The 24,789-nt window shown below is 51.6% G+C and overlaps 1 protein-coding gene across 20 annotated transcripts in view; it reads right to left on the bottom strand.

Moving 5' to 3' along the window:
* Positions 1 to 24,789, bottom strand: part of IQSEC1 (IQ motif and Sec7 domain ArfGEF 1) — a 486,955-nt gene that overhangs the window by 80,843 nt on the left and 381,323 nt on the right. Inside the window, exon 1 of one of the 20 annotated variants that reach the window (XM_074334186.2) lies at positions 24,652 to 24,783. The exons of 15 other annotated variants lie outside the window; for them this stretch is intronic. In XM_074334186.2, coding sequence (XP_074190287.1) covers positions 24,652 to 24,692 — 41 coding nt within the window. In that variant the 5' untranslated portion in view covers positions 24,693 to 24,783. Of the gene's footprint in view, positions 1 to 182; positions 514 to 23,971; positions 24,441 to 24,579; positions 24,784 to 24,789 lie in introns of those variants that run through there. 4 more of the 20 variants (XM_074334171.2, XM_074334236.2, XM_019717559.3 and 1 more) reach the window with 4 other exon arrangements.

The raw sequence follows: 24,789 nt of genomic DNA, 5'->3' as shown, positions 1-24,789 counted from the left end.
ACGCAGAGCCAGGCTTGCTCACAAACCCACAACACACTGCAGGCGAGTGTGCAGTGTCGGGTGCTGCGGGCACCCCACGCCACCCCGGGCCCCGCCCCGCCAGCCGATGCGCCTTCAGCCCCTCCCCGCAGCCCTCTCGCCCGAGCCCCCGCGCCCACCCCGGCCCCGCCCGGAGCCCTTACCCGCAGTCAAGCTCCAGCTCCAGCAAGGACTGGGTCCGCTCAGAGTTGCAATGTAGGCACCACATGGTGGCTGCGGCGGGAGCTGGCGGGGCCGGACGCCCGGGACCCAGGCCCAGCGGAGCGCCGCCTACTCCCGCCACGGGCTGCGGGTTCTGGGGGCCTACACCCGACCAGGAGACCTGACCACCCGCCACGCGACCACCTTGAAACACCACCAGTGCCTGCCAGTTCCTGCTGCTCCCGGCCCAAGTCCGAGCCCCAGGCCAGCCGAGCCGAACCCTTCCTCCGCCGGGCGCAACCGGAGGCCGGGCCGGAGGAATGTGGCCCGGGAGGGGCGGGGTAAGGGGCGGGGCAGGGAGGCGGAGCCGCGGGGGGGGGGGAGCGCAGGAGGCGGGGCAGAAAGGGGCGGGGCCACGCAGAGCTGCAGGACTAGGTGGGTGACTAGGGCAGGGTCGGCATTCTCAGGTTACAGCCTCCAGTGTCCCTGCAAGCTAGGCCCTTTTCTGGGAGGACTGCGCACTCCTCCAGCACAGATATCCCCAATATCCATATCTTCCTCCCCAACGTGCACAACAAATACAAAACCCTAAGCTAGCAAACTGTAGCCTTCTCCGCTGGTGGAGCCAATCCTGACTTTGGCCTCAGTTTATAAAACTGGGCCCTTGCTGTCCCAGATGGTCTAGTACTGAGGCTCTGATACTCCTGCCCCAGAGAAAGGAATAGGTCCCGTCCTGAGGCTGGGGACACGCTTTGGGGGACTTTTTGGTGAGGATCTAATGGAAGCAGCTTCTTTTGCCCCTAAGCCCTTCCCTCGCTCAGAGACAACATTCGGACTCCCATTGCAGGCTTAAAGTAGTACTAATTTAGTATCTTAGAGCTCTTTACTGATATTTAATCCTCAAGACAACACTGTGACGTAGGTGGAGTTATTACTGGCCCCATTTTTCAGAAGAGTAAACTGAGGCTCCATTTAACTGCGTTAACTAAGAGGGTTAACTAACTCACCTTCTCTCTCCTCTCCCAGGCTGCTCAGCTCTCCCTACTATAAGCAATCATGTCTTGCTGTTCTCAATTTGCATATTTACATGTTTATTATCTGTCCTTGGGCTTCATGAAGGCAGCCACAGTGCACAGCACCCACACTTGTGGAATGCCCAAACGTGGTTGGGAGACATCAAGCATACATAGATACAATCAAAACCCCACCTGTCCTGGGCTGTCCCACCTGCAAGTCCATCTCCTGGAGGGCCAGGCAGCTGGCTGTTCTGCGGGAGTCAGGAAGCTGCAGGAAGTCACTAAGGCAAGGACATCATCTTGTGCCCTTTTGAATCTTTAATTTGCAGGGGGTGGTGCAAAGGGCCTGGTGAGTGTTATTCCCAGATGGGGAAACTGGGCTGGGGTGGGGGACAGTGAAGAAAGAGGACGGGGTTGGTCCAGCTTGTCCCATGGGAAAGTCCGGAGAGACAACTTAGTGCACCAGGGTATCCAGGCAAGAAGCTGGGCAAGAATTCAGTGCTGCCCTCACTGCCCATTTCCACATTCTTCCTCTTCGCTTCTGATGTTTTCTTTGCTACTTTAAAAATAAAGACACTGAATAGGAGAAAGTATTTGCAAGACACAAATCTGATAAGGGTCTAGTATCAGTACTATATAAAGAACATTTACAACTCAATAATAAAAAGGCAAATAACCCAATTTAAAAATGGGTAAAGGGTCGGAATGGACATTTCTCCAGAGAAGACATATGAATGGCCACTAACACATGAAAAGATGCTCAACATCACTAGTCATCAGGGAAGTACAGATCAAAACAGTGAGGTATCACCTCTCGCCACTAAGATGGCCAGAGTCACGGAGATAGACAAAAGCACCAACACATGGAGTTCTAGAGTGAGAAGACCACTGAGCCACAAAGTTCAAAGACTGTGGTCACATCCTGCACCCTGGTTGGTGGGTGGGGGGAGCTGGGAGGGAATAGGGCTGTTATAGTCCTGTTTGGGGGCAGGGGGCAGGTGGAAAACTCCCACCTCAGCTTCAACTGCCCTCTAAAAATAGGCTGCAATAAATGGAGCCAAGAGAATTCCCCAGCCCAGCTGCTGGAGCCCTCCAGACAGGCTCCAACAGCCTCACAACCTGATTCTCCAAGAATTTCAGGCACTTCTCCAGGCCCAGGGCCTCGTCAGTATGGTCTTGGAGACATTGTTCCAGCTGGGATTTAGAAGAAGGGAGTGAATTTCCCTGTTAGCATTTGGAACACCAGAGGATGGAGTCCCTGGAAACCAAATGCCTCTACCTCTCTTGTCTTATCTTCCTGCAAAGTGTGCCTCTTGCTTCTGCTCAGTTAACTGCCTCACAGATTAATAATTTATCAAATCATGAGGTGAGTGAGAAAACTTCCAGCCAGGAGAGGCAGAGAAAGACAATTTTTCTGCTGAAATGACTAGACTGGGAAAAATTTGTTCATGTACCATTTGGGCAAATTCTTTAGCCTTCTGAGTCTCAGTTTCCTTAACCCTGGCTAATTCACCTTGCTGTTTAATTTAATTTAGCAAGCATTTATTAGTGCGTGCTCTGTGCCTGTCTTCTGAGGCCCAAATGGGGAAGACAATGTTGTGGCAAGTGTCCCCCCCAGTATGATGTCATGATAGTTTGGAGGAAGGAGCCTATAATTCTCTATAACTCTGCCCTATGAGAGGCTCCAAAGATAAAGGGACATTTGGGCTGGGCCTTGAGGGATGAGTAGGAGCCCATGTACAAGGTTGTAGGATGCAAACAAAACCCATGAAAATGTTTAGTCCCACTGTGTTGTCCTGGGTTTTAGTCCTGAGTTGCTTGCCTTGGGCCATTTCACAAGCTACACCCGACTTTATCCCCTCCCCAGGCTCCTGACCGCCTCCTGTCTCCCACAGTCCCCATGTGGCACTCCCCCAAAGGCCAACCTTTGCAGTCCCTCTCCCAGAACTGTCAGGACGAAGGCCAGCCTCTCCACATGGCTGACCTTGTGGGCTGGTTCACCTCTCCAGCCCTTGCCCTTCATCACGCCCCCTTCATGCGTGCCACACGTCCAGCAATACTAAACTTCCTTCAGAACCCCACTATGCCTAGCTCATGGCCAGGACTTCGGGTTTCACTTTCAATGTCATTTCTCCCAGAAAACCACCCCACCCAGCCGTTAGTTCAAGTTAGAAACTCCTCTTTTACATACACTCTCGGTTACTCTGCACTTGCTCTCTCATCACAGCTATGAGCTATACTGTCCCTGCTGGGTGAGTTGGGCCCATGCCAGTCTCTGTAGTGTCCGCCATGCCTACTGTGAGGCCAGGGACACAGAGGTGCCCAGCAGTTGACTAAATCAAAGGTTGGAAAACTAAGGCCTGAGAGCCAAATTCAGCCCACTGCCTGCTTTCTTAAATAAAATTTTATTGGAACAGAGTCACACCCATTCACTTACATATGGATACTTTTGTGCTACAACAACAGAAAAAACTGAACAGTTGCAATAGAGACGCATGGCCTTTATCTAGCTCTCCACAGAAAAATTTTGCCAACCCTGAAATAAATGAAGCTCCCCTGAATTAGTTTCTCATTGGCTCCAGCTACCCCAGAGAATGCCCTGCCCTTTCAGCCTGACCCCCGGTGCCCTGGCTCAGGCCCCAAGGACAAGATCTGGAAATAGCAGAATCTGAACATCATGGGAAAGCTGGTAATGAAAACAACAGGGCCGGGCCAGGTGGCCCTCAGACAAGATGGCTACAAGATGGGGTGATTCACTGTTAGGAACGAATTCTACAAATCTAGCTACCCGCGTGCATGAAGACTTAGATCTGCGTATGCTAGTTGTTTGTAAGAGCAGAACATAGAGGAGGAAATGCACAACGCTCCTCAATGGGGCTGGGTAAGGAAACAGTGGTGCACCCATCAGTGGAGTCCTGTGTCAAAAAGGTGGCAGCAGCATCACACGTACACACTTACAGGAAAAGAGCTGAGAGACAACACTAACGTAAAAAAGTCCAGGAAAATATGAAATGTATTTACAAGCTATAGAACTAGTGGTTCTTATATAGGATAACATAAGACTATTTATTAAAGGAGACCCAAGAAACAGGCACCAGTGGTTTCCTCTGAGAAGGGAAACTGAGGGTTCCAGAGATTCTTGAGAATGGGCCTCTGCCCTCTAAGCTGGAGATCTAGTTGGGACAGAGGAGAGAAAGAGGAAGACTTTTCACTCTATGCCTTTGTATAGTTCTCAAAATTTTAAACAAGTGTTTATTACATTAAGGGAAAAAAACGCCAGTGAAATAAAGAAATCAATACAAGACATGGTAATCCAAGGGACTGGAGGTCTTCTACCGTTTTCCCCCCAAAATAAGACCTAGCCAGACCATCAGCTCTAATGTACCTTTTGGAGCAAAAATTAATATAAGATCCAGTCTTATTTTACTATAATATAAGACCAGGTCTTATAATATAACATATAATTTGAGTCTTATATTAATTTTTGCTCCAAAAGGTGCATTAGAGCTGATGGTCCGGCTAGGTCTTATTTTCGGGGAAACAGGGTAGCATCTTCTAGCATTTTCTAGGAGGCTGTGAAGCCCGCCAGAGCCAGTCCACAGAGACCCCAATTCTAGATTGTACTTAAGCTGCCTGTCTGGCCACTCCAGTTTCCTTGTCTTTTAAGCAGGCTGTGTCTTACTGACAACCATGCAAATCAACTGGAGTTGCATTGCAGCCCATTCCAGCTTCCCTCTCGGTGCCCGTCATTACTATGTGACACTTCATAACACTGAAACAGACACCCCCACAGCACAGCCAGAATGCTGGGTCTAGGAGGGAGCTCTGTGATCATCCCTCCAGCCCAACCCCTAGTTTTACAAACCAAGGCCCAGAGAGGTGAAGGGCTGAACCCTGGGGTGTGTGGCCAGGTACTAGAAGCATGGACACTGGCCCAGGCCACCGGTCCTCACTGCTGGGTGGCGCAGCAGGGGCGTAGACAGTGCAGCACACAGCCTGGGCGTGGGGCAGTTGTAGGTTCCATACACAATGGAACTTATTCGTGTAAGTGTTGGATGCCATAAAAAACCAGAAACAGCAGTGCAGAACATAGAATTCTCTGGAGTAACATCTAAGGGAAGCTAATTAGTCCCCAGAAGAGAAATTATCCAGATAAATAAAGCTGTTCTAGAGAAAGCAGGGAAACATATGATTGCACTGATATGTGGAATATGAACCAAAAACAACAAAAGAACAAGACAAACAAATGAGAAACAAAAACTCATAGATACAGACAACAGTTTAGTGGTTGCCAGAGGGTAAGGGGGGTGGGGGGTGGGAGATGAGGGTAAGGGGGATCGAATATATGGTGATGGAAGGAGAACTGACTCTGGGTGCTGAACACACAATGGGATTTATAGATGATGTAATACAGAATTGTACACCTGAAACCTATGTAACTTTACTAACCATTGTCACCCCAATAAACTTGAATTAAAAATAAATGAATAAAATAAAGCTGTTCTTAGTAAGTGCCAAGTCACTTTTTCAATTTCCATCATTTTTAATAAAAACCACTTGCAAATCATGGACTTCTCTGATCATACTAAACAACGTAAACTAAATGACGTTGGCATAACTTACTGTGGGAGGCTGGGGGCTGTTTATCTGGAACGAGAGTGTAGGGCCATTTACCTGCTCGGGCACTACCTTGGTTGTCATCCAGCTCCTGACTCTCTTTCCAGCCTCACTCCCAGCTACCATCTCTACAATATAGCTCCTCCCAGAATGCATCAGGCGTGTTTCCGTCCCAGTGCCTTTGCTTATTTCCCACTTCCTGGGTTGCTCTCTTTATCTGCTTGACAAACTCCTACTCAACTTTCAAGGACCAGCCCAAATGTCACCTTCTCTTTGAAGCATCCCTTAGTGCCCCCACTCCTCCTCACCGACCTGTGGACACCTCAAGGGCTGGGACAATGGCTCTCCATCACTATCTACCCTCTCATCTCAGTGGCGCCCTGACGCTGTCACTGCTTCACATAACTGGCACAGCTGTCACAGCACCAGGGGAACTGAGTCCCAACCACAGAAAACTCAACAGCACTTGGGTTGGCCATGACCTGGATTGTAACAGTGAGATTAAAGTGGCCTTAATGTTAGCACATGCTATAGCTTTAGAGCAGAAGGAGTTAACCAGTGCTACCTGCTCATCATTCATACAACGAACCTGAGGCCTAAAGAGTGGGGAGCCCTTCCCCAAGTCATGCTGACACACAGCCTAGACTTCGTCCTCTGCCTTCCTTTCCATAGCTCCTTCCCCACTGTTCTGACAAAGGAAGCCACGGAGCCAGGGAACCATCGTGGTTTGAGGTATGAGGATGTTGTTTTCCTGTGGTCTTGAAATGAATGATAAATGAATGATGCAGTTGTTATTATGCCAATAGTTGACAAATGGATTAATACAGCCTGTGAAGGCATGGGAGAGACCCTCAGGGAGGTGCTGCAGCAACAGAACCACAGTGTTAGAACACAGGGTCCAATGCACGGAGCAACAAAATCCCCCCTGGGTAGAGATAGATGGTGGCTCTGTGGGAGCTCTGAAAAACCCAGCATGTGATGTGTGCTCAGTGATTGACCAAGTAAACAAAACAGCCAGTAATGATCGCCTCCTCCAAGAAGCCCTCCTAGCCTGGATCCCCAGAGCACTCCACGCTTCCAGGTCCCAGTGCCACTGCCCGCTACAACCCTGGCCACCCAGAGGATGATGTTTTGTTGTAACAGTGAAGGAAGAGGGTGGTGGAAGCCACAGATCATAATGTTCTCACCACATCCCTTCCCAGTCTGGCCCGTCAGTGGGCATACCCCATTTTTCTGAGTCCCTCTGCTGGGCCTAGCCAGGTGAATTGGACTGCTTGTTCTGGAGCCCAAGGGGCAGGGCCTGTGGAGAACAGACCTGTGGCTTCTGAAGTGTGGCTACTTGAGTTCTTGAATCTATTAAAGTGGATGGGAAATGGCCAGACACCAAGAAGAAATGTAGAAGGAAAAGCTGAGCTATTGCCTTCACCGGAGAAGGGCTCGTTCCTGATCCTCACCCCCACACAAATCACAGTTCATCACACTTCCCATCAGGCTGCCCTGCCAGCCCCAGATACAATCAAAAGTGCCCCCACTTCAGCCTCTCATACTCAACCCTCCTTTTCCTGGTTGGTGGCATAAGGAAGTCACCACCAGATCCTTAGGGAAGACCCACAATGCTTATACTGAGTGGGTTCAGCCCTCCCTCAGGGACAGCTCAAGGAAAATGGCTCCAGGCTGTTTCAGGTTGGCCTCTCTGTGCCCACTCTCTCTGCCTGAGATGGAGCCCAAGCCACCCTAATTCTCCGCCGCAAATGGAAGAGGGAGGCCTGTGCCCAATAGGTCTGGACAGATATCCCCCCCACACACCCCTACCCCATGTGACCTTGGGCAAATCACCCAGCTTCCCAGGACCTCAGTGCCTTCACCCACAAAGGGCGGACAGACCTTCCTTGCAGAATGGAGTGAGGCTTGGCAATGACACTCACAACTGCCTAGCCAGAGCCAGGCACCCCGGAGGCCTTTAGAGCCAGCAGTCCCGCACCTCTCACCGGAGTTAACATACAAGAGGAGCCAAGGTGTGTTGAATGAGGAAGTGCTTTTCCTACCAGATGCTCCATCCCAGACTGGGACTGCTTGGCTAGGACGGCTTGGGCCAGACATTGGTATCAAAACCCCAGGCCCCTGCGCCTGGCTGTGAACTTGCATCTTGGGCAAGTACACCAGCCTTCTGAGTCTCCTTTCTTACCTCCCTGCCTCTTTGTGCCTCTTCCTTAAGCCTGGGGGCTGTTACCTCTCTCGCAGAGTCATGACCATCTCTCACGGGCATATACTCTGAACCAGGCACTTTACCGAACTGATTGAATTTAATCCTCAACAACCCTCCATTTTACAGATAAACTGAGGCTCAGAGACGTGGAGTAATTTGCCTAAGGCAACACAGGGATTTGAGCATAGGTCCATTTGGCCCCCAAACCGTGGACGTATTACATTCATGAAGCCAGACTTGTCCCTTCTCCCCCTACACAAGGAGCTTACTGAGCACAGGCTCTGTACTAAGTGCTTTACATGTGCCATCTCATTTATGCCTCACAAGGACCTTCTAAAATCAGTACTATTCTTATTATCCTCATCCTATGATCCAGAAATAGAAACTGAGGCTCAGAAAGGTTAAGGAATTTGTTTAAGGGCAAACAGCTTAAGTGAAGGATTTGAACCCAGGTCTGTCTGAGTCCCAAGTGCTTATAACAGTATTCCCTTTGGTGTTCAAGGTCCAGCTCCAAGAAGACCGCTGCAGGGGACAGTCTCCCCTCCTGGTTGATACGATAGAAATGACAAAAGCAAAATCAGACCCTCCCTGCCCCCACTGGCTGTGGAGTCAGACTCCTGGCTCTGTCCCTAGATTGGCAGTGTGGCCTTGGGCATCGCCCCTCTGAACCTCAGTTTCCTCTTCTGTAAAATGGGAATGAATAGCAATGCGTATCTGTGAGTTTGTAAATACTTAAGTGGCATATCAAGTGCTGGGCCTTCGGCATGCACTCTGCCCCCCAATGTCCATCAATGCCCACGCAGTCTGCTCCTGGAACTCCTTCACAAATCCCGAGTCTCTGCCTGGGAATGCCCACTTCCCCTTTGGAATGGAATGCAGCTAGGGCAAAGCAGAAAGGGAACAGCAGTGGCCACCCCAGGAAGGATGCAAGGCTTCTGCCAGCTCTGCTGAGGCTGCCTCAGAGGTCCTGGTGGGGTCACATCTGGGGTAGTCCTGGATTTTGCTCTTTCTCTTCCCCGGCTGCCTGCGTCTCCCATTCCTCCTTCAACAAACCCATCCCAGGGCTGAGCCCACGCTCAGAGGGCCCCTTGTTATGAACCCCTTGAGGAGCTTGGGACCAGGGATTAATTAAGTTCCACAGTTCCAAGCCCCACCTATAGTCTGGGAAGGAGACAGGCCCTACACTTGAAGAGCTCTGAGACAGCGATACATGTCCCAAGGAGGGCCGGTGGACTGTTCTCTGCCACTTCTTCTGAGGCCCCTCCCCGGGTTCCCCAGGTAAGCCATACCCACATCTCTTGATCTCATTTAACTCCCTTTCAAGCCCATCTCACCAGCTTATATTTTTATCTTGCTTAATTACTTGTTAACTTGTTTACTGTCTGTCTCGTCTACCAGGAGGAAGCTCTGTGAAGGAGACTTTGCTGACCACTGTATCCCAACACACAGATGGTGCCTGGTCTGCAGTAGCTGCTCAAAAAATATCAGATAAATGGATGAATTTTGTTGAACCACATTCATTCTGGCTCAGGGACAACTACAGGGGTCGGGCAAGACACATGAGTCGGGAAGGGAATCGCAGGCCTCCTCCCTGCTCCCCAGCCTCACCCTCGTCTTACTCTGAGCCAATACCCCTCTCCATACACCATAGATTATGGAAGGGCCAGGTGAAGCTGTTTCACGAAAACATCAATTCTTATCTCCAGCATGCCCAGTACTTAAAAGAACCTGTCAGCTAAAGATTTTATTAAAAAAAAAAAAAAAAAAAAAGAGGAATCCCTTTGGCAACACAAATGACCATCCTTGACATATTTGGGTTTCTTTTCTAGTAACTTTGCTTAAACTGGGAGCCATCTGCATTAAAAGGAGTGGGGAAATTGAGGGAACCTAGAAAAAAATACATACGGAAAGCTGCAAGGGCTTCCATCTGGCGTCACTGATTTCAGTCACATGGCAGGGCTGGGTCCATGTTTTAAGGGGCTGTTAGGGAAGTATCTCGCTTACCCTTAAGAAGTGCCTTCACACTGCAGAGTGGCACCCAGGGGGTGCCAGCCAAGGCCCCAGTGGGCCTCTATGAATAGTCTGTTCATTTACAACAAGTGCTGGGAACACCCGTTTCACAAACGGATCCTGCTAAGTGCTCCTAAAACAACAGCTTCTCTTAAGTGGGTTAAACATTGTCCTGTGCCATCTTCTTTATGTGATTGATTTAAACAACACCTTCTTTTGCCTCAGTGGGAGGAAGGCTTCAAGCAGCTTGCCCTGACTCCACTGTTTCAGAACTAACAGAGGTGGGGTACATGTGACATCTGACTCATTATTTGAATAAATCTATAACTGAGAACATGTGCGTTCCTGAATGTGTTCAACCTGGCCACCTACTGTGTGTCAGGTCCTGACTAGGTATCTCAGAGGATGCAGAGAGGGAATCATTTGAAATGCAAATTCTCACCATCAAACTGATTCTGATGTCTGCTGCATCAGAGGTGGGTCCTACACTACGGAAGCTCAGTGGGTCAGGGGACTGGAGGCAGCTCTCATTTGATGATGCCAGCCCTTCATCAATTGAGAGCTGCCTCTCGACAGCAGCTCTGCCAGCTGAGTTTGCATCCCAGTTTATCACAGAGGCCCTGAAGCCCAGAGAGGGTATGTAATTTGCTCAAAGACACATACCCCATTAATGATGGAGCTGGGATTAGAACCCAGGTACACTGACACTCAGCCTACGTTCTTTCCACTCCACCAGTGGTTCTCAAAATGTGGTCCCAGGAACAGCAGTGGCCACAGTCCCAGTTGGGAATCATTTGAAATGCAAATTCTCACCATCAAGCTGATTCTGATGCCTGCTGCAGTTTGAGAATCCCTGCATATGCCAGGGCACTAATATGGGTGGTCAGTGCCATCATGGGAGCAACCTGGCATAGAGACAGGAACGACTGTGAGCTCGTGGGGGTGGCCATCAGGGAAGTCTTTCTGGAGGAGGTAACACCTATCTTGGGATTTGTGGCATGAATGGGAATTCACTGAGTGACCCAGCAGGAGAAGGGCACTGCATGTACAGGGAATGGCATGGTCAAAGTCTTGGGGAGCTTGGGAAAATATAATCGTAGTTCTGAACATATGTGAATCGTGAAGTGTGGGGACAGATAAGCTATGAAGAAGGAAGCCAGAGGGTTAAGTAGGGGCTTCGTCCTATGGGTGTGTGTGTAGGGGGCTGCAGTCAGCAGAAGTGGCCTGGATTTATCCCCAGGTTAGTTTTCCCAAGGACCAAAAGCACTGTATACCAATTAATGCTACTCTTTCTATGAGGGAGACTTTATATCTGTTCCATCAATAAGAAACCAGTCTCACTAAGCATAAATTGAGTTTTCCCATAAAAATAAATCACCAATACTAAAAGACTGTTATAAAATACTGCTTGGATTCTGTTATCAGCAAAAGGCCTGTGCTTGAGGGCCTTTGTTTAAAACAGAGATTAGCAAGTAGTATAGAGAATCCATTTACGGAAGGCAGCCATAAAACAGAAGGATGCTTTTCATATCCTGATAGGGAGCAAGATACAGGATGTATCACTAAGTGAAAAAAGTACGGTGATGAATGCTGTATTTGGGTAAAAGAAGATGGGGGGAGAGCACACGCGCGCGTGCACACACACACACACACACACGTTGATATATGCACACAATATCCTGGACAGTGGTTACTTCTGGGAGAACTGGAACAGGGCTGGGAGGGTAGCTCACTGTTCACTGTGTACCCTTTTATATCTTTAGCTGTTGAACCCTGTGATTGTATTACTTCCTATAAAATAAAGAAATATGATTAAGCCTTTCTTAGAGTGATAAAGAGGTGTTAAAGACATATTAGCCCAACGGACACTTTGGTCGGGATGTAATCAGAGGGCTGAGCGAGCACTGGGGCATCTTCCCCGTCACTGAATGCCTGAAGTCAGTTCACACCCACTAGGGCCTGGGTCTCATCCATCCAGAAACCCTGCTTGGTGGGTAGCAGGGGTCCGAGAACACACTTTGTGCAGCAAGAAAAAACACCCTCAAGCATCTTATGTTTTCACCGCCACCTGTGGCTGGGGCGGGCTGGGGAGTGGTCAAGGTCCTGTCCCCTGTGGTTCGGAACAAGACCTGGCACCTCCTGCACTATGAAGAGAGGAGGGCAGGCCCCAGAGAGCACGTCCTGCACACCAGACAAGTGCGGAGAGCTATCTCGTGGAATCAGTTATCAAGTCCTATTATTTAGACCACACGGAAACTGAGACACAGAGGTTAAATGGCACAACTCAAGGCCACTCAGCTGGTCATGGCAGAGCTGGGACTCCCACCTGCAGGTCCATGCATGAAAAGTTTGGGAGCCTCTGCACCAAGTGGGCTTTGGGCCAGTAAGAGAACCCAACCCCACAAAATAAGTGTAAACTGCAAGATCCAGACTGGGCCCTGCAGGTTCCCACAGTGGACCCACAATTAGCATGACTTATGCAACAATCCACACACAACGTTTGTCTCTCTCACAATTTCCACATATGACTGTCATTTACGTGTCAGTAGCAAAGACATCAAGGTTTGGAAACCCCCTTAGTGTTAGAAATGCAATTTGGAATTACAGGCATACAACAACTTGTTCAATATCTCAGCTATGTCTGCAGTAATTATTAAGAGTAATCCACATCTAATAAATACACCACTGTATGGAGAGGGAAAGCCAGGAGTGGGGGTGCTAGACATGGGCCTCAGTTGTTTTCCTCCAGGTCATTTCCTCTTCTAGGGTCCCTCCTGTCCCTTCCTGCAGCGGGCCTCGTCCTTATGGCAGTTGCACTCAGTGGGCCTCTCGTGGGGCTCGGCCCTGTCTTCAGGCACCCACACAGGAACAAGTGGGCAGCCTTCCTGGTGGGTCCTGCCTCCTGCCCTCAGAAGGGGCCCTGTTCTAGGATTGCTTCCCATTTTTCCTGGACAGTCTCGGGACACTACCTTCCAGTAATTCCCTCTTGCTTTAGTCAGCGAGGCTGCTGTATGCTGCTTGCAATCAAGGCTCTAGCTTCTGCTCCTTGGTCTCCCTCAGTGACCACAGGTAGTTTCATGGCAGGGAGGCTTACTTATACTAGCAGTGGCAGTGGATGCCATTTCTGGAGCACTGATTCTGTGCCAGTTGCGCCATGGGGCTCACACAGGGTGTCTGCGACCCTCCCAACCACAGACAAGGCACCATCCACATTTTACAGTAGGGACGAGCTCAGAAGGACCAAGCCATTTGCCCAAGATGCAAGATGGCACACGGATGGCATAACTGCTGAGAGGTTCTACTTTGGGACTCAGCCTCTGGTCGGGAAGGTGCTTCTTCACTCAATACACATTGGCATCTCTGTGTTTTAGCTCTGGTGCCAGGTGCAGGGGCCACTGTGGAGCAGGGGAAGGGACTCTACTGGGCTGTGAAGGCCTCCTGCGTCATGCCCTGGCCAGGCTAACACTTGTTAGGCACTCACTGTGTGCTTTATGCATACCAGGGACTTCATAACCTGCATTTCACTGACCCGAGGCTGAAGAGATGAGGTCTGGACCTAAGCACTCCCCTGCAAAGGGTGGTTTCACTCAGCTGCCCCCAGGTCGAGCTTAGCAGCAAATTTAGATCAGCTTAAAAAGACAACTCAGGTGGAGGGTGGGAGATGAGGGTAAGGGGGTTCAAATATATGGTGATGGAAGAAGAACTGACTCTGGGTGGTGAACACACAATGGGATTTATAGATGATGTAACACAGAATTGTACACCTGAAATCTATGTAATTTTACTAACAATTGTCACCCCAATAAATTAAAAAAAAAAAATCTGTGTAAAAAAAAAAAGACAACTCATGGCACAGCGGATGGAGTAGTCCTCAGAGGAGACGAAAGACAGGGTGGTGACAACTGCAGGCTGGAGCCACCAAACCAGTGGTCTGGGTGCAGTGGGGAGCAGGGGGAAGCTTGGCCTGGCCTTGGACTGACCACAGTGGTCCCCAGCCCACCTCTCACTGGGCTGACTCCAGCTGGTTCAGCCCATCAGTCACCGCTGGGGGCCTGGCACTACCGGTTGCCCTGCTGGAGAACTGCAGTCTGGCCTCTCTAGCCCCAAGAGAGCAGGCAGATGCCCCGGCTTGGGGCCAGGTGCCCAGAGAACAACGGCTGAGCCAGTCTCTGTACCCCACCCCAAGCTTCCTCATTCAAACCTTCTTCCTGCCTGAACAACCTAAGACACCCTTCTCCCCGACCCTCCTTGTCATACGGATGGAGGGCAGCTGGATCAGGAAGCAGAGCCAAAGCTCAAACCAATTTCAAAAACATTTCAATCTAACAACACGTCACTGCCTTGTTTCAAACCCTGGCTCCTCACTGCTTAAGACAGAAGCACCAAACTCCTTTCCATACCCACAGACCCCTGTGGATTTGGCCTCTGCCTATCTCGGCCCTCACCACTCTGCTCCAACCTCATATCCAGTAAGTTGGCTCCTGCCCCTGGGCCTTTGCACATGCTGTTCCCTCAGCCAAGTCCACACATCTCTCTCTTCACCTACTAGACCCTGACTTCAACTTCAGGTCTCAGCTCCTTCAGACAAGCTGCCTGCCTTCTTCGCAGGCACCACGGAGCGATTCCTCCCAGCGCATGGCTGCTGCTGTGCACGGGCGTGTTTCCCTGTCCTTCCCTGGAAGCTCCGTGAGGATACAGCTCATGTCTGTTATACTCACCATTGAGTTTCAGCCCCAGCACCGTGCCCGGCACATCATAGGTGCTCAAGAAATGTTTGTGGATTAAATGAATGATGCGTGTTTCATGGGAGTCCCTGTCCCAAATTAGCATGCCTTCATAAATACACTGTTCACTCTCCAAGGTGCCAGGCACAGACGCAAAGGTCCTTCATACTTGAGCTCTGGGGAATATTAAGAGATGATAAAGTGGAGGGTTTGTGCAGAGGTATCCTGACCAGGAGTAGACAGCCAGGAAAAGCTAGAGCTGAGATGTGGACCTAGGTATGATTTGCGCCAAGCCATTCTGTGGCCCCTAAAGCCAGGCATATGGTCCAGTTTTTCCTGAGTATTCACCCAACTGGGTCTACTCAAGCTGCTCACACAGATGGAGAAGGGTTTCGTAGTTTTCTTTCTCGGGAATTACCAGCAGGGTCCTGGTGGGAGATTCTAGAAAACTGAGCACAGGAAGACCACATAACTGTGAAAGACACCCCCTCATGCCCAGGCACCTCTCCTCTGCCAGTGAGCATGCTCAAGGTTGGCTCCACCACCTGCATCCACCACAGGCCCTGTGTGTGTTTGTAAAGGGCGCCCTCTTCTGGTGGACACAGTCTTTCAGGCCCACAACTTGGCAAGAGTGCATTCTTCCTTTGCCCACTGCTCTTGTACAGTGTGCAACCTGAATAACTACACTGGAAACACCTGGAGCTCTGCCCCACTGGGTGACTGTGACTCTTGGTCCTGGCCATCCTCCTGACATCAATCGTAGATCCTGCTCTTCCTTCAAGGGGGCAGGGAGCCCTTCTGGCGAGGCCTTATAGTCATGTGTGCAGGACATGTAGCCACATGTAGCCACCTACCACTTTTCTTTTCTTAGACCCTGAGAGAGTTAAAGTCCTGCCCTCAGCCCTCTGGGAGATTTCTGTGGCAGAGATAAGACACCAGCAGGTCCAGGAGGCACAAGGCTCACAAAGAAAATGTCAACAAGACTTAGCACTGACTTCAGTTGCCTCACAGAACAACATCAAAGCTTAACAGGAAAGTGGTGAAAACCTCAGCCCACGTCATGAGCTTTAAGCCCAGATGGGATGGGTGATGTGTGGCGTGCTTGGGTCCTGAAGGGGACAGACCCTCAGTTCTCTCACTGAGGCCACCACATGCCCTAGGTTCCTGTCCTGAGTCAGGAGCCAGGCGGAGGCGCGGGCAGGCTCAAGGTCACCCAATGGCCAGCTGGCAGCCAGGCTGGGCCTGAGCCAGGTCCCCAGGCTCCACCCTCAATCCAGGCCCAGATCTGTTAGAGTGGGGAGGAGGGGGAGCTGGTCTCCAACTTGGGCCTTCACTGGGCACAGAGGGACCGTTCTTTGCTGCTCAACAACCCCCCGTTTGCCCTGTGCCAGGCTGCAGCCTCCCTCTGTCCTGCTGACAAGGAAAATCTGGTGCCAGCGTCCACAAATATTGTGCCTCTGGAAGGAGGCAGCAGCTCGGGCTCTCGCCCGAGTAGGCCCAGAGGGAAGTCACAGGGGGGACAGAGCAAGCTGCTGGGTGTTTTCTTTACAATGGGATGGGGGAAGGGATATATGACCAGATGCCCCAAAATTGCTTTTCATGTTTGCTCTGGGGAAAGGGTGGGTGCAGATGTAGTTTTCATTGTATATTCTTACAATGTTGAACATTTTTACCATGTGCTTTTATTTTCTAAGCAGATATTTGCTTATAGTAATAACAACATAAATTAAAAGCCCAGGAAGGAAGGAAAGACAGGAATTTCATAGGGCGAAGGGAATTCAATATTGACCTTCCCTATAAAAACGAAAGATGAGATTTCCTGAGTACTTCCTGGGAGACAGCCATGTTTGCAGCCCTTTTGTGCAGGTTGCATTTCAGCCTCAGGGTGACCTGAAGAGGTGGGTATAATTATTGTCCCCGTCCCACTGCACACACAAGGAGACGGAGCTTAAGTCCCAGTCACTAGCTAAGCTGAGCTGGGCCCAGAAGCACTGGCTCTCGCTTCTGGCCCCTCAGGGACCGGAGATCTCAGCGCCCCAGGGAGCCCAAGGAGCAGGGGCAGCAAGCCCGAAGGAATTCGGCGAGGGTGGAGCATAGCCTGCAACTTCTGGGGTCACGAAGGCAGACAGCTGAGATCCTAGAGGACTTCCCCATCCTCCTGGCCGAGGCCCAGCTGGACCACAGCCCCTCCCTGAGCCTCAATTTCCTCATCTATTATACATACTGCAAGGCAGAAGTAAAGATGGAAAGGTGAGGTAGCTGGCACATGGAAAGTGCTCAGTACATACTCCCTCCGTGCCCTGATGGCTCCAGGAGCAGGAAGGCTGCCTCCTGCCAGGTCAGTTACTGCCCACTGCTGGGGGAAAGTCACCAAGGTCTGGAGGGCAGATTGGAGGCTGGAAGTGACTCCTCACACACCAGTGGGCAGGTCCTGGACACTGAAATGGGCAAAGGGCCCCTCAGGAGCAGGTGGGCAGAATGCCGGTGGTCTTGTGGGCTTGAATGGGGGCCAGAGACCTGGCATGTCTTTGCTACAGGCTATAGCCCTCCCCAGAGGGCCACTCCTGACTCTTGGCTGCCCCAAACAGACCCAGATGGAAAGAAATTGGGAGGGGTCATTTCTTTTACAGACACAGGTACCCAGAGCTGAGCAGGGAAGACACAGCCAGGGACCATCCTGGCTCTCTCTTACCTTGGTCCAGTGCCCTGGGTGTGTGCCTCCTGCCACAAATAGCACAGCCTCGCTGGCCTTAGGGGCCTCCTCTGTGGCCCACGCAGATGCGCTCCCTCTGCCCTCCTGTGGCCTGTGCAGTGGGCAGTTCAGGTCATAAGCCCTGAGCCCCTGCTTAATCCTCAAGGCAGCCAGTGCCAGCCAGACACGTGACAGACCATAGCCCCACAGACCTGTTTGTCAGGAGCAGCAACTGGTCCAGTGGGGGAGGGCTGTCCACCCTGCCCTCAGGGGCTGTCCTTGATAACCACACTCCTGCTGGTCTTCCAGCCCACAGCCTTCAGTCCTGGGCTCCTGCCTGCCTGGGAGAAGGATGGGTACATGGGGGAGGGGGTGGGGGTGAGGAAAGGACACACTTCTAACCAAATGATTCTGGGCTGTCTGGGGAAGTGAGTGAGTGAGTGTGGGAGTGTGTGTGTGAGAAAGAGAGAGAGAGAGAGAGAGAGAGAGAGGAATGGGTCCCTTATGTCACACCATAAATGAAAATCAGTTGCAGGTAGATTAAAGACCTAATGGGAACAGTGAAAGTAGGCGAGTCTTCATGACCAGAAGATAGGACAAAATTCCTTAAAACACAAAACATTAATAATAATAAAGTGAAAGATAGATGACTACTTAAATTAGGAACCCTGAAATTAAGACATTCATCTCATGACTCCACTATAAGTGAAATAAGCAAGATGTTTACAACATATACAATTGATGAAAGACTAAAACCTGGAATACCTAAAGAATTCTCCAAGTCAACAAGAAAATAAGAAAACAGTCCCATATGGGTAAAGACTCGAACAGGCACTTCACCAAAGAGGAAATCCCAATGACCAGTAAGTATACAAAAAATGCCCAACCTCATCAGCAATCAGGGAAATGTAAAGGAAACCACAGTGAGAAAGCATTACACAGCCCCAGGGCGAACATGTATGACAGACTGGCAAGAGAGTGCCAGCAGGGGGTGGGATGGCCACAGTGTGGCACTGCTCTGTGAAGCTGACAAGCACACACCTTACACCCCCCCAAGCCCATTGGAGGCATATAGGTATATGCCCTAGAGAGGTTCATGCCATGTGTGCTTGGGCACTACAGGTTTATGGGCTGTCCCGGACGGGAAACACCCCACATGTCATCATAATAGACTGGATAAATGAACTGTGGCCTAGTGCTACAACGGAATATGATACAGCAGTGACAAGGGCAAAATACAGCTACTCACAACTGAAAGAGTCATACAGCCACAATTGAGCAAAAGTAGCCAGACCCAAACAAATATCTATAGCCTAAGTCTATTTATTGAGTTCAAAAATAAGAAAAACAAAATTACATTCTAAGATGTTTTTCAGAAAGGTGGTAAGACAGTGAGAACAAGGACACTATGTCTTTCCACCTTTCTATGTGACAGGTTACATATCACATTTCGGTACACGTGGTATAGGGCAGCGAGGTCAGCAGGGACCCCAACCTGTGACTGTAGCGCCACCAGGTGGTGTAGCCTTGACATGACAACCACCCCAGCCACACTAGACTTCTGAGCTGGAAGGGCTCCTCCCACTCTCATTTCACAGACAAGAACCCAGGATCACAGACAGAAAGGAACTTGCCCAAAGTGGAACAGCAAATTTGGAAGCCAGCAGGGCCAGGACTGGGACTCAGGTGTCAGGGAGCCCAAACCAGGCCTCTCTGCTCTTCCCCGTGAAAGCCCTTCCACTGCAAAGCCCGTTCACATCAACCACAGCCAGCTTCTGTTTAGGACTTGGCACTCTCTGAGATTCTTTTCTTTGCTTAACTTATTCAGTGGAGGTCTCCTGGTATTAGAAGAAGAGCTCCCGGAGAGAATGGCTTTTGTCTGTTTTTGCTTCTGTGGCATCATGGCAGGCGCTCCATAAACATTTGTTGAATGAGTAAATGAATGGAGCTGACATTTCTATTTGGACTTTGAGGTCCTAGAAATACTTAATGGCTCCTATGATATCCCCAAAGGATAAAATGAAAAATAACTACTGTGTTTTCCCAAAAATAAGACCGGGTCTTATATTAATTTTTGCTCCAAAAGACGCATTAGGGCTTATGTTGGGAGATGTCATCCTGAAAAACATGCTAGGGCCTCTTTTCCAGTTAGGTCTTATTTTCGGGAAAACACGGTATATGACATTGACACTTTCACAGAATTATCTTCATAACTGCCTTAGGAGGTTGTCACTATCATCACCTCCATTTTAAAGAGGAGAAAACTGAGGCTCAGGGAGGTCTGGTGATTTGTCCAAGGTCACAGAGCTAGAATGCTGAGAGCTGGGATGTGAACCTAGTCCTGAGGCAGGCGACCCCTCAGCGGGCCCACACAGCTGAGACTATCAGGACCTGCACACGTCAGCCCCTCCTGTCTCCCTACCCTTCCAGCCCCCCAACCTTTCTGGGTGCTGATTATAACTTCAAAAGTATTCTCCAGTCTCTTCCAAACTCCTTCGGCTCAGGGAGGGGAAGGAATTTGCTGAATGACAGAGTTCAGCTCTCGGACCTCCAAGTTTCCCAAGTTGGTATGGATGACAGTGACTGCAGCAGCTGCTCATTGACTTGTCACAAGACACTCAACTTCCTTCCTGTTTCACTTCATACCAAATCCTCAGGACCCTTGGCTGAGTTCAAAACTTGGTCCTAGTTTGGCTCTGAATGCGCTGAACAATGAAATGTCCCCATAATACCCCCCAGGCAACCGGTTTTATTAAAATACCCTGACACTTAGCATTTGTAAGAACCTATATTACCATCCTGATAGCTTTCACCAAGTCGTCAGACAATAATTTTTAAAAAAATCATTTAGCTCTGGGAATCTTGGAGCTAAAATGACTTGAGATACAGGAATCCTCACCCCGGCCTCAGTTTGCAGACCGCCAGTGAGAGAGGGAACTCACTGCCTTGTAAGGTTGCTCGTTTCTGGCTTGGATTCAGCTCAGTTGAGCACAAACAAAAACTCCTATTAGCCCCTGGTGCTAGGGACGAGGAGGTACCTCAGCCACCATGCTGCCCTCAGAGACTGTGTCGTCCCAGTGCAATGGGACACAGTACAGCCTGGGATTGCCTTCCAAAGAGGTTGTGAGGCCCAAGCTCGTGTGCAGTATTCCAAGTCCCACTGCAGACACTGATGGATGGATGTGGCTCAGTCTGGACTCTGCTCAGTTGGGTCTGAGCACTCCTTTCAGAGGAATCGCCCCCTGAGGGTGTCTGGACACTCTCCTGTGTGGCTCTGAAAGGGCTGATCAACAGTGGTTGGTGAGGGACTGCACTGCTGGCCTGTGGGGTTGACATCATTGTTTTAATATTATGCTTCTAGAAGCTTCACACACATTCATGGATGGGCTTGTGGTTTTGCAGCTGAAATGGGATAATATATGTGACAGCCATCCACAACAGAGTCTGGCATAGAGGAGCACATGCTTAAAAAAATGTTTGCTGGCTTGAATTGCGAACGTGTTGAATCAGAAGACCACATACTGTGTTTCCCCGAAAATAAGACCTAGCCGGACCATCAGCTCTAATGCATCTTTTGGAGCAAAAATTAATATAAGACCGGGTATTATATTATATTATATTATACCCGGTCTTATATTAAAATAAGATCAGGTCTTATATTAATTTTTGCTCCAAAAGACACATTAGAGCTAATGGTCCAGCTGGGTCTTATTTTCGGGAAACACAGTACACACAGTTCTTCAAAGAGTCACTGGGAACTTGGCTGCCTGCATCCTTCTTTTCCAAGTTGGCAGTTGCCATTGTAGCTCCACTGTGGCCCAGGGCGGGGATTTTAAGACTGGCCTCTCGCCAGGGGTGTAATGTCAGTCCTACCTGGGCTCCTGTACACTGCTCCTCTGTCCAGTGACAGTGGTACCAGGATGGTGCAGGATGAAAGTGATGAGGAAGAAAGCGGTTCCCAAGTGGCAAGATGGGGTGTGCATTTCTGCAGGTGCCAACACAGGGTAAGGCTGGGCGCAGCGGGCAGGCTGTGGGCACTAGAGACACTGCTCCCTGAAGCAGGTGTGAGTCACACTTCAGCATGGCAGTGCACACCATGTCTGAGCAATGGTGGTGTGAGGGACCCCAGTACACACGGAGCTCACCAACAGGCTAGGCCTTCACCCAGCCTCTTTCATGCAAGAAACACCTCCTGATAGGAGCAAGCAACCCCACTCCCTACCCCCTAATTACGAAGGACCAGTGTGGTGTGATGAGACATCTGCTCAACCCTCCAGATGCACAGCCTCCCTGACCAGTTAGTCTTCAGCTCAACTTGCACACCCTGGAGAAGGGGTGCTTAGCACAAGAACAGAGGACGGCATGGTCTTCTTGGCTAGGGATGCCTAGGTGCTTAGCTTACCCCTCACCCCAAGAATTAGGACACTGGTGTGGAGGAAAGCTAAGGACTCAGTGGTTCCCCGTTCTGGTTTAGGCTTGGCACTGTCCTCTACACAATGGGGAAGGGCATGACTAACACCATGAGGGTGGTTGGGCCAGCAGGGCAGGGAAGGGTAGGCTTGTTAGAGCAGTGGCTGGAAGGGCAGGCAGCGATGGGCCCTTTGAGCACCCTTGAGAGAGGGTGGCAACTCTGGTCATGAGATCCCAAATTACTTAATGTTCGCAAACTGTGCAGGAGCCAAAGTCCCCCACAGAGGAGGGCACCAGCCCTCTTCCTTGTCCCTCCACTGCAGGGACCTCTGTGGGGAACACTGAGTCTTCTGAGTGTTCCCTAGACAGGGGCTCCCCAGGGATGGCTGGATTGCTGGAGAACTGGGAACAAACAGTATGATGCTGTGTGACTTTGCACTTGTCCCTGCCTCTCTCAAGCCTGTTTCCCCATCTCTAACAGGGAATAGACCCCAGGATGCTCCCTCCAGTGCTGACAGGTCCTGGGGCTGTTTCTCTTCTCTTCTTCTGAACTCAACTGCTGGGCTCTGGCCATAAGTAAGTTCAGAGGCTTACCTCTGAACCGCCAAAGTGAGGAGCCAGGTATAATGTTGGGGGCAGGGGAGGGTGCCCAGAGGGCGTGGCCTGCTCTGAGGGGGCTTCACAGGGTGGCATGTGCATTCTGTGGTGGGGACTGACAAGAGTGGAGCAGTGACTCCTCAGAGGGCACAAGCAGACTCCTAGTCTAGAATGAGTACCCAGCCCCTACCAGTTATGGAGGATGTGGAGAACGACCAGAGCAAAACGCACAAAGCTGACCAGGCAGAGCGGAGCGTCATCTCGTGGACAGACCAGGGGAGGGGACACCCACTGTTGTCTTTCTGCTCCATTTGTTTCAGGAACAGATCAGCTGTGACAGCTGAGAGCTTGGCAGTTTAAAGTGGCAACTGCCTGTCAGACAAGGGAGGGGACTACCCCCGTGACTGGGTGGGGGGAAGACAGCCTTGACTCACCTCTGCCAAAGGTCCCTGCCCCCTCACAGCCCAAGAGCAGCCTGTTCTGGGCATGGCAGGGGTTTCCCATACTGTAAGCCCCTGGCCCACAAGGGTCCCAGCTCAGGCTAGCAGGTGAGACAGTCCTGACCCCTAAAACAGCCCCATCACTTCTCTGCCTCCTGCTGCTTCCTGTCCCACTTGGGACAGGGTCAGGAGATTGCTGTGGTTATTCCAGCTTCCAGCACGGTTGCCTAAACCGACTCCGGCTGCCTGGGGGTCTGACCTGTAGGACGGTCCGACCAGGACTAAGAACCAGCTTCTTGGCCACGTGTTAGTAAGAAGGACTGCCCAAGGTCACGAAGGGGGTCAGGGGTATGGTAGGATTCGGATCCTGTCCCTCCAGCACGGCCGAAGCTCGACACTCCGTCTCTACAGCGTCTATCTGCCTCCCAGCGAATTCCTGAGATGCCTTGGTCCCCCGCCCGCAGGATCCCCACCCCGGACTTGGCAGCGGGACTTCTCCGCGGGGAGGCGGGAGCAGGGAGGGAGTGCGGGGAGGAAGGGCTGCTTTGTCCCGCGACCCTTCGGGCCTGGATTCACGTTCCCCGCCCCAGGGAGGCAACCAACTGCATAGACGCAGAGATGGAGCACCCTGAGGCCTCCTCCCATCAAGACTGCGCCTTCAGCGTTCGCAAGGTTTCGCATAGCGGAGGAGGCTAAATCTCCTGCAACCTCACCGCAGAGCGACACTCGCAGAGCCCCAGCTCAGAGAGACCGGCGTCGGCGCGCCCAGGCCTCCGTAGGCCGGTTCCCCATATCCGAGAGCCTGGCGGCCTCTAGTCCCCAGCCCCACAACCCCGCGCCACTTGTGTCGTCCCCACGACTGTGGCCTCGTAACCTCCTCCGGGGCCCGGCTCTGCAAAGCCGCCCGCGATCCCCCTCCCCCTCCGAGGTTCCCGAGAGCCGCCCGCGCGTCGGTGCAGCCGCGGCCTCGGGGGCGGAGTTGCAGGCTCTCGGCTGAGGGGATCTCGGGCCGCAGCCCTCGCGGGTCCCGCATCGCACCAGCCGCCGCCGCGCCAATGCCTCGCCGGCCCACCTCCTACCTCGCGGGTCCGCCTGCAGCTGCCGAGCTTGCGGTGTCTCCGAGGCTGGCCAAGCGCGGGGTGGAAGAGCAGGGACGCTCCGGAGCCGGAGCCCGCACCCAGGATCTGGAGCCCGCGCCCGGCCCGCCTGGCGGCTCCGCCACCCGCGCGCCGTGACCTTGGCTGTGGCCTCTCCGCGCCCCGCCTCAGTTTCCCCCCTTCGAAAGTTGGAGGAGGGGGACGCCGGTGCTCTAGCCGCGGGCGTCACCCGCGTCTCGGTGTGTTGAGGGAGCGTGGAGCGGTGGGCCCCGGATGCCGGGTACGTACAACCCAGGCGCTTTGGAGCAGGCACTCTGGCCCCAGCACGTCCCTTAGACTCCCCAAGACACCTAAATAAACACCTAGTAAATGCAGCCTCAGGCCAAGTCCCCTGGCCCCTCCCACCGAGAACCGCAGCCCCCGCCGGCAATGCCCAGCCTCCTTCCCCTAAGCCTCTCCAGTTCACAGATGAGAAGAATGGGGCTCAGAGTGGGCAGCCATTGGCCCCGAGTCGCACAGCGTTCCAGGGCTGCGCGCGCCCCTCTGGAACCACGCCTCTCTAAGTCCCCTGCAGGACACGCGTTCCTTACAGTTTTGGGAGGAGGATCCGGGCCTGCCCGCGGCACCCCTCATCCCGCAGCACACATTGACTCAGCACCAACCGAATGCTTGGGATGGGCCTCAGTGGCCTGGCAACTGTCATAGAGAATGGGGCAGCACAGCCTTAGAGCCCCAAACCGTGGGGAAGAAGTGGCGGAGATCGGAGACGGGAGAGGCTGGGCCTGGAAGGGGCAGGAAGG

This window comes from Rhinolophus sinicus, chromosome 17, assembly GCF_057876585.1.
Source record: "Rhinolophus sinicus isolate RSI-liver-muscle chromosome 17, RSI-T2T, whole genome shotgun sequence".
NCBI classification, from domain to species: domain Eukaryota; kingdom Metazoa; phylum Chordata; class Mammalia; order Chiroptera; family Rhinolophidae; genus Rhinolophus; species Rhinolophus sinicus.
This window is presented reverse-complemented; position numbering and strand designations above follow the sequence as displayed.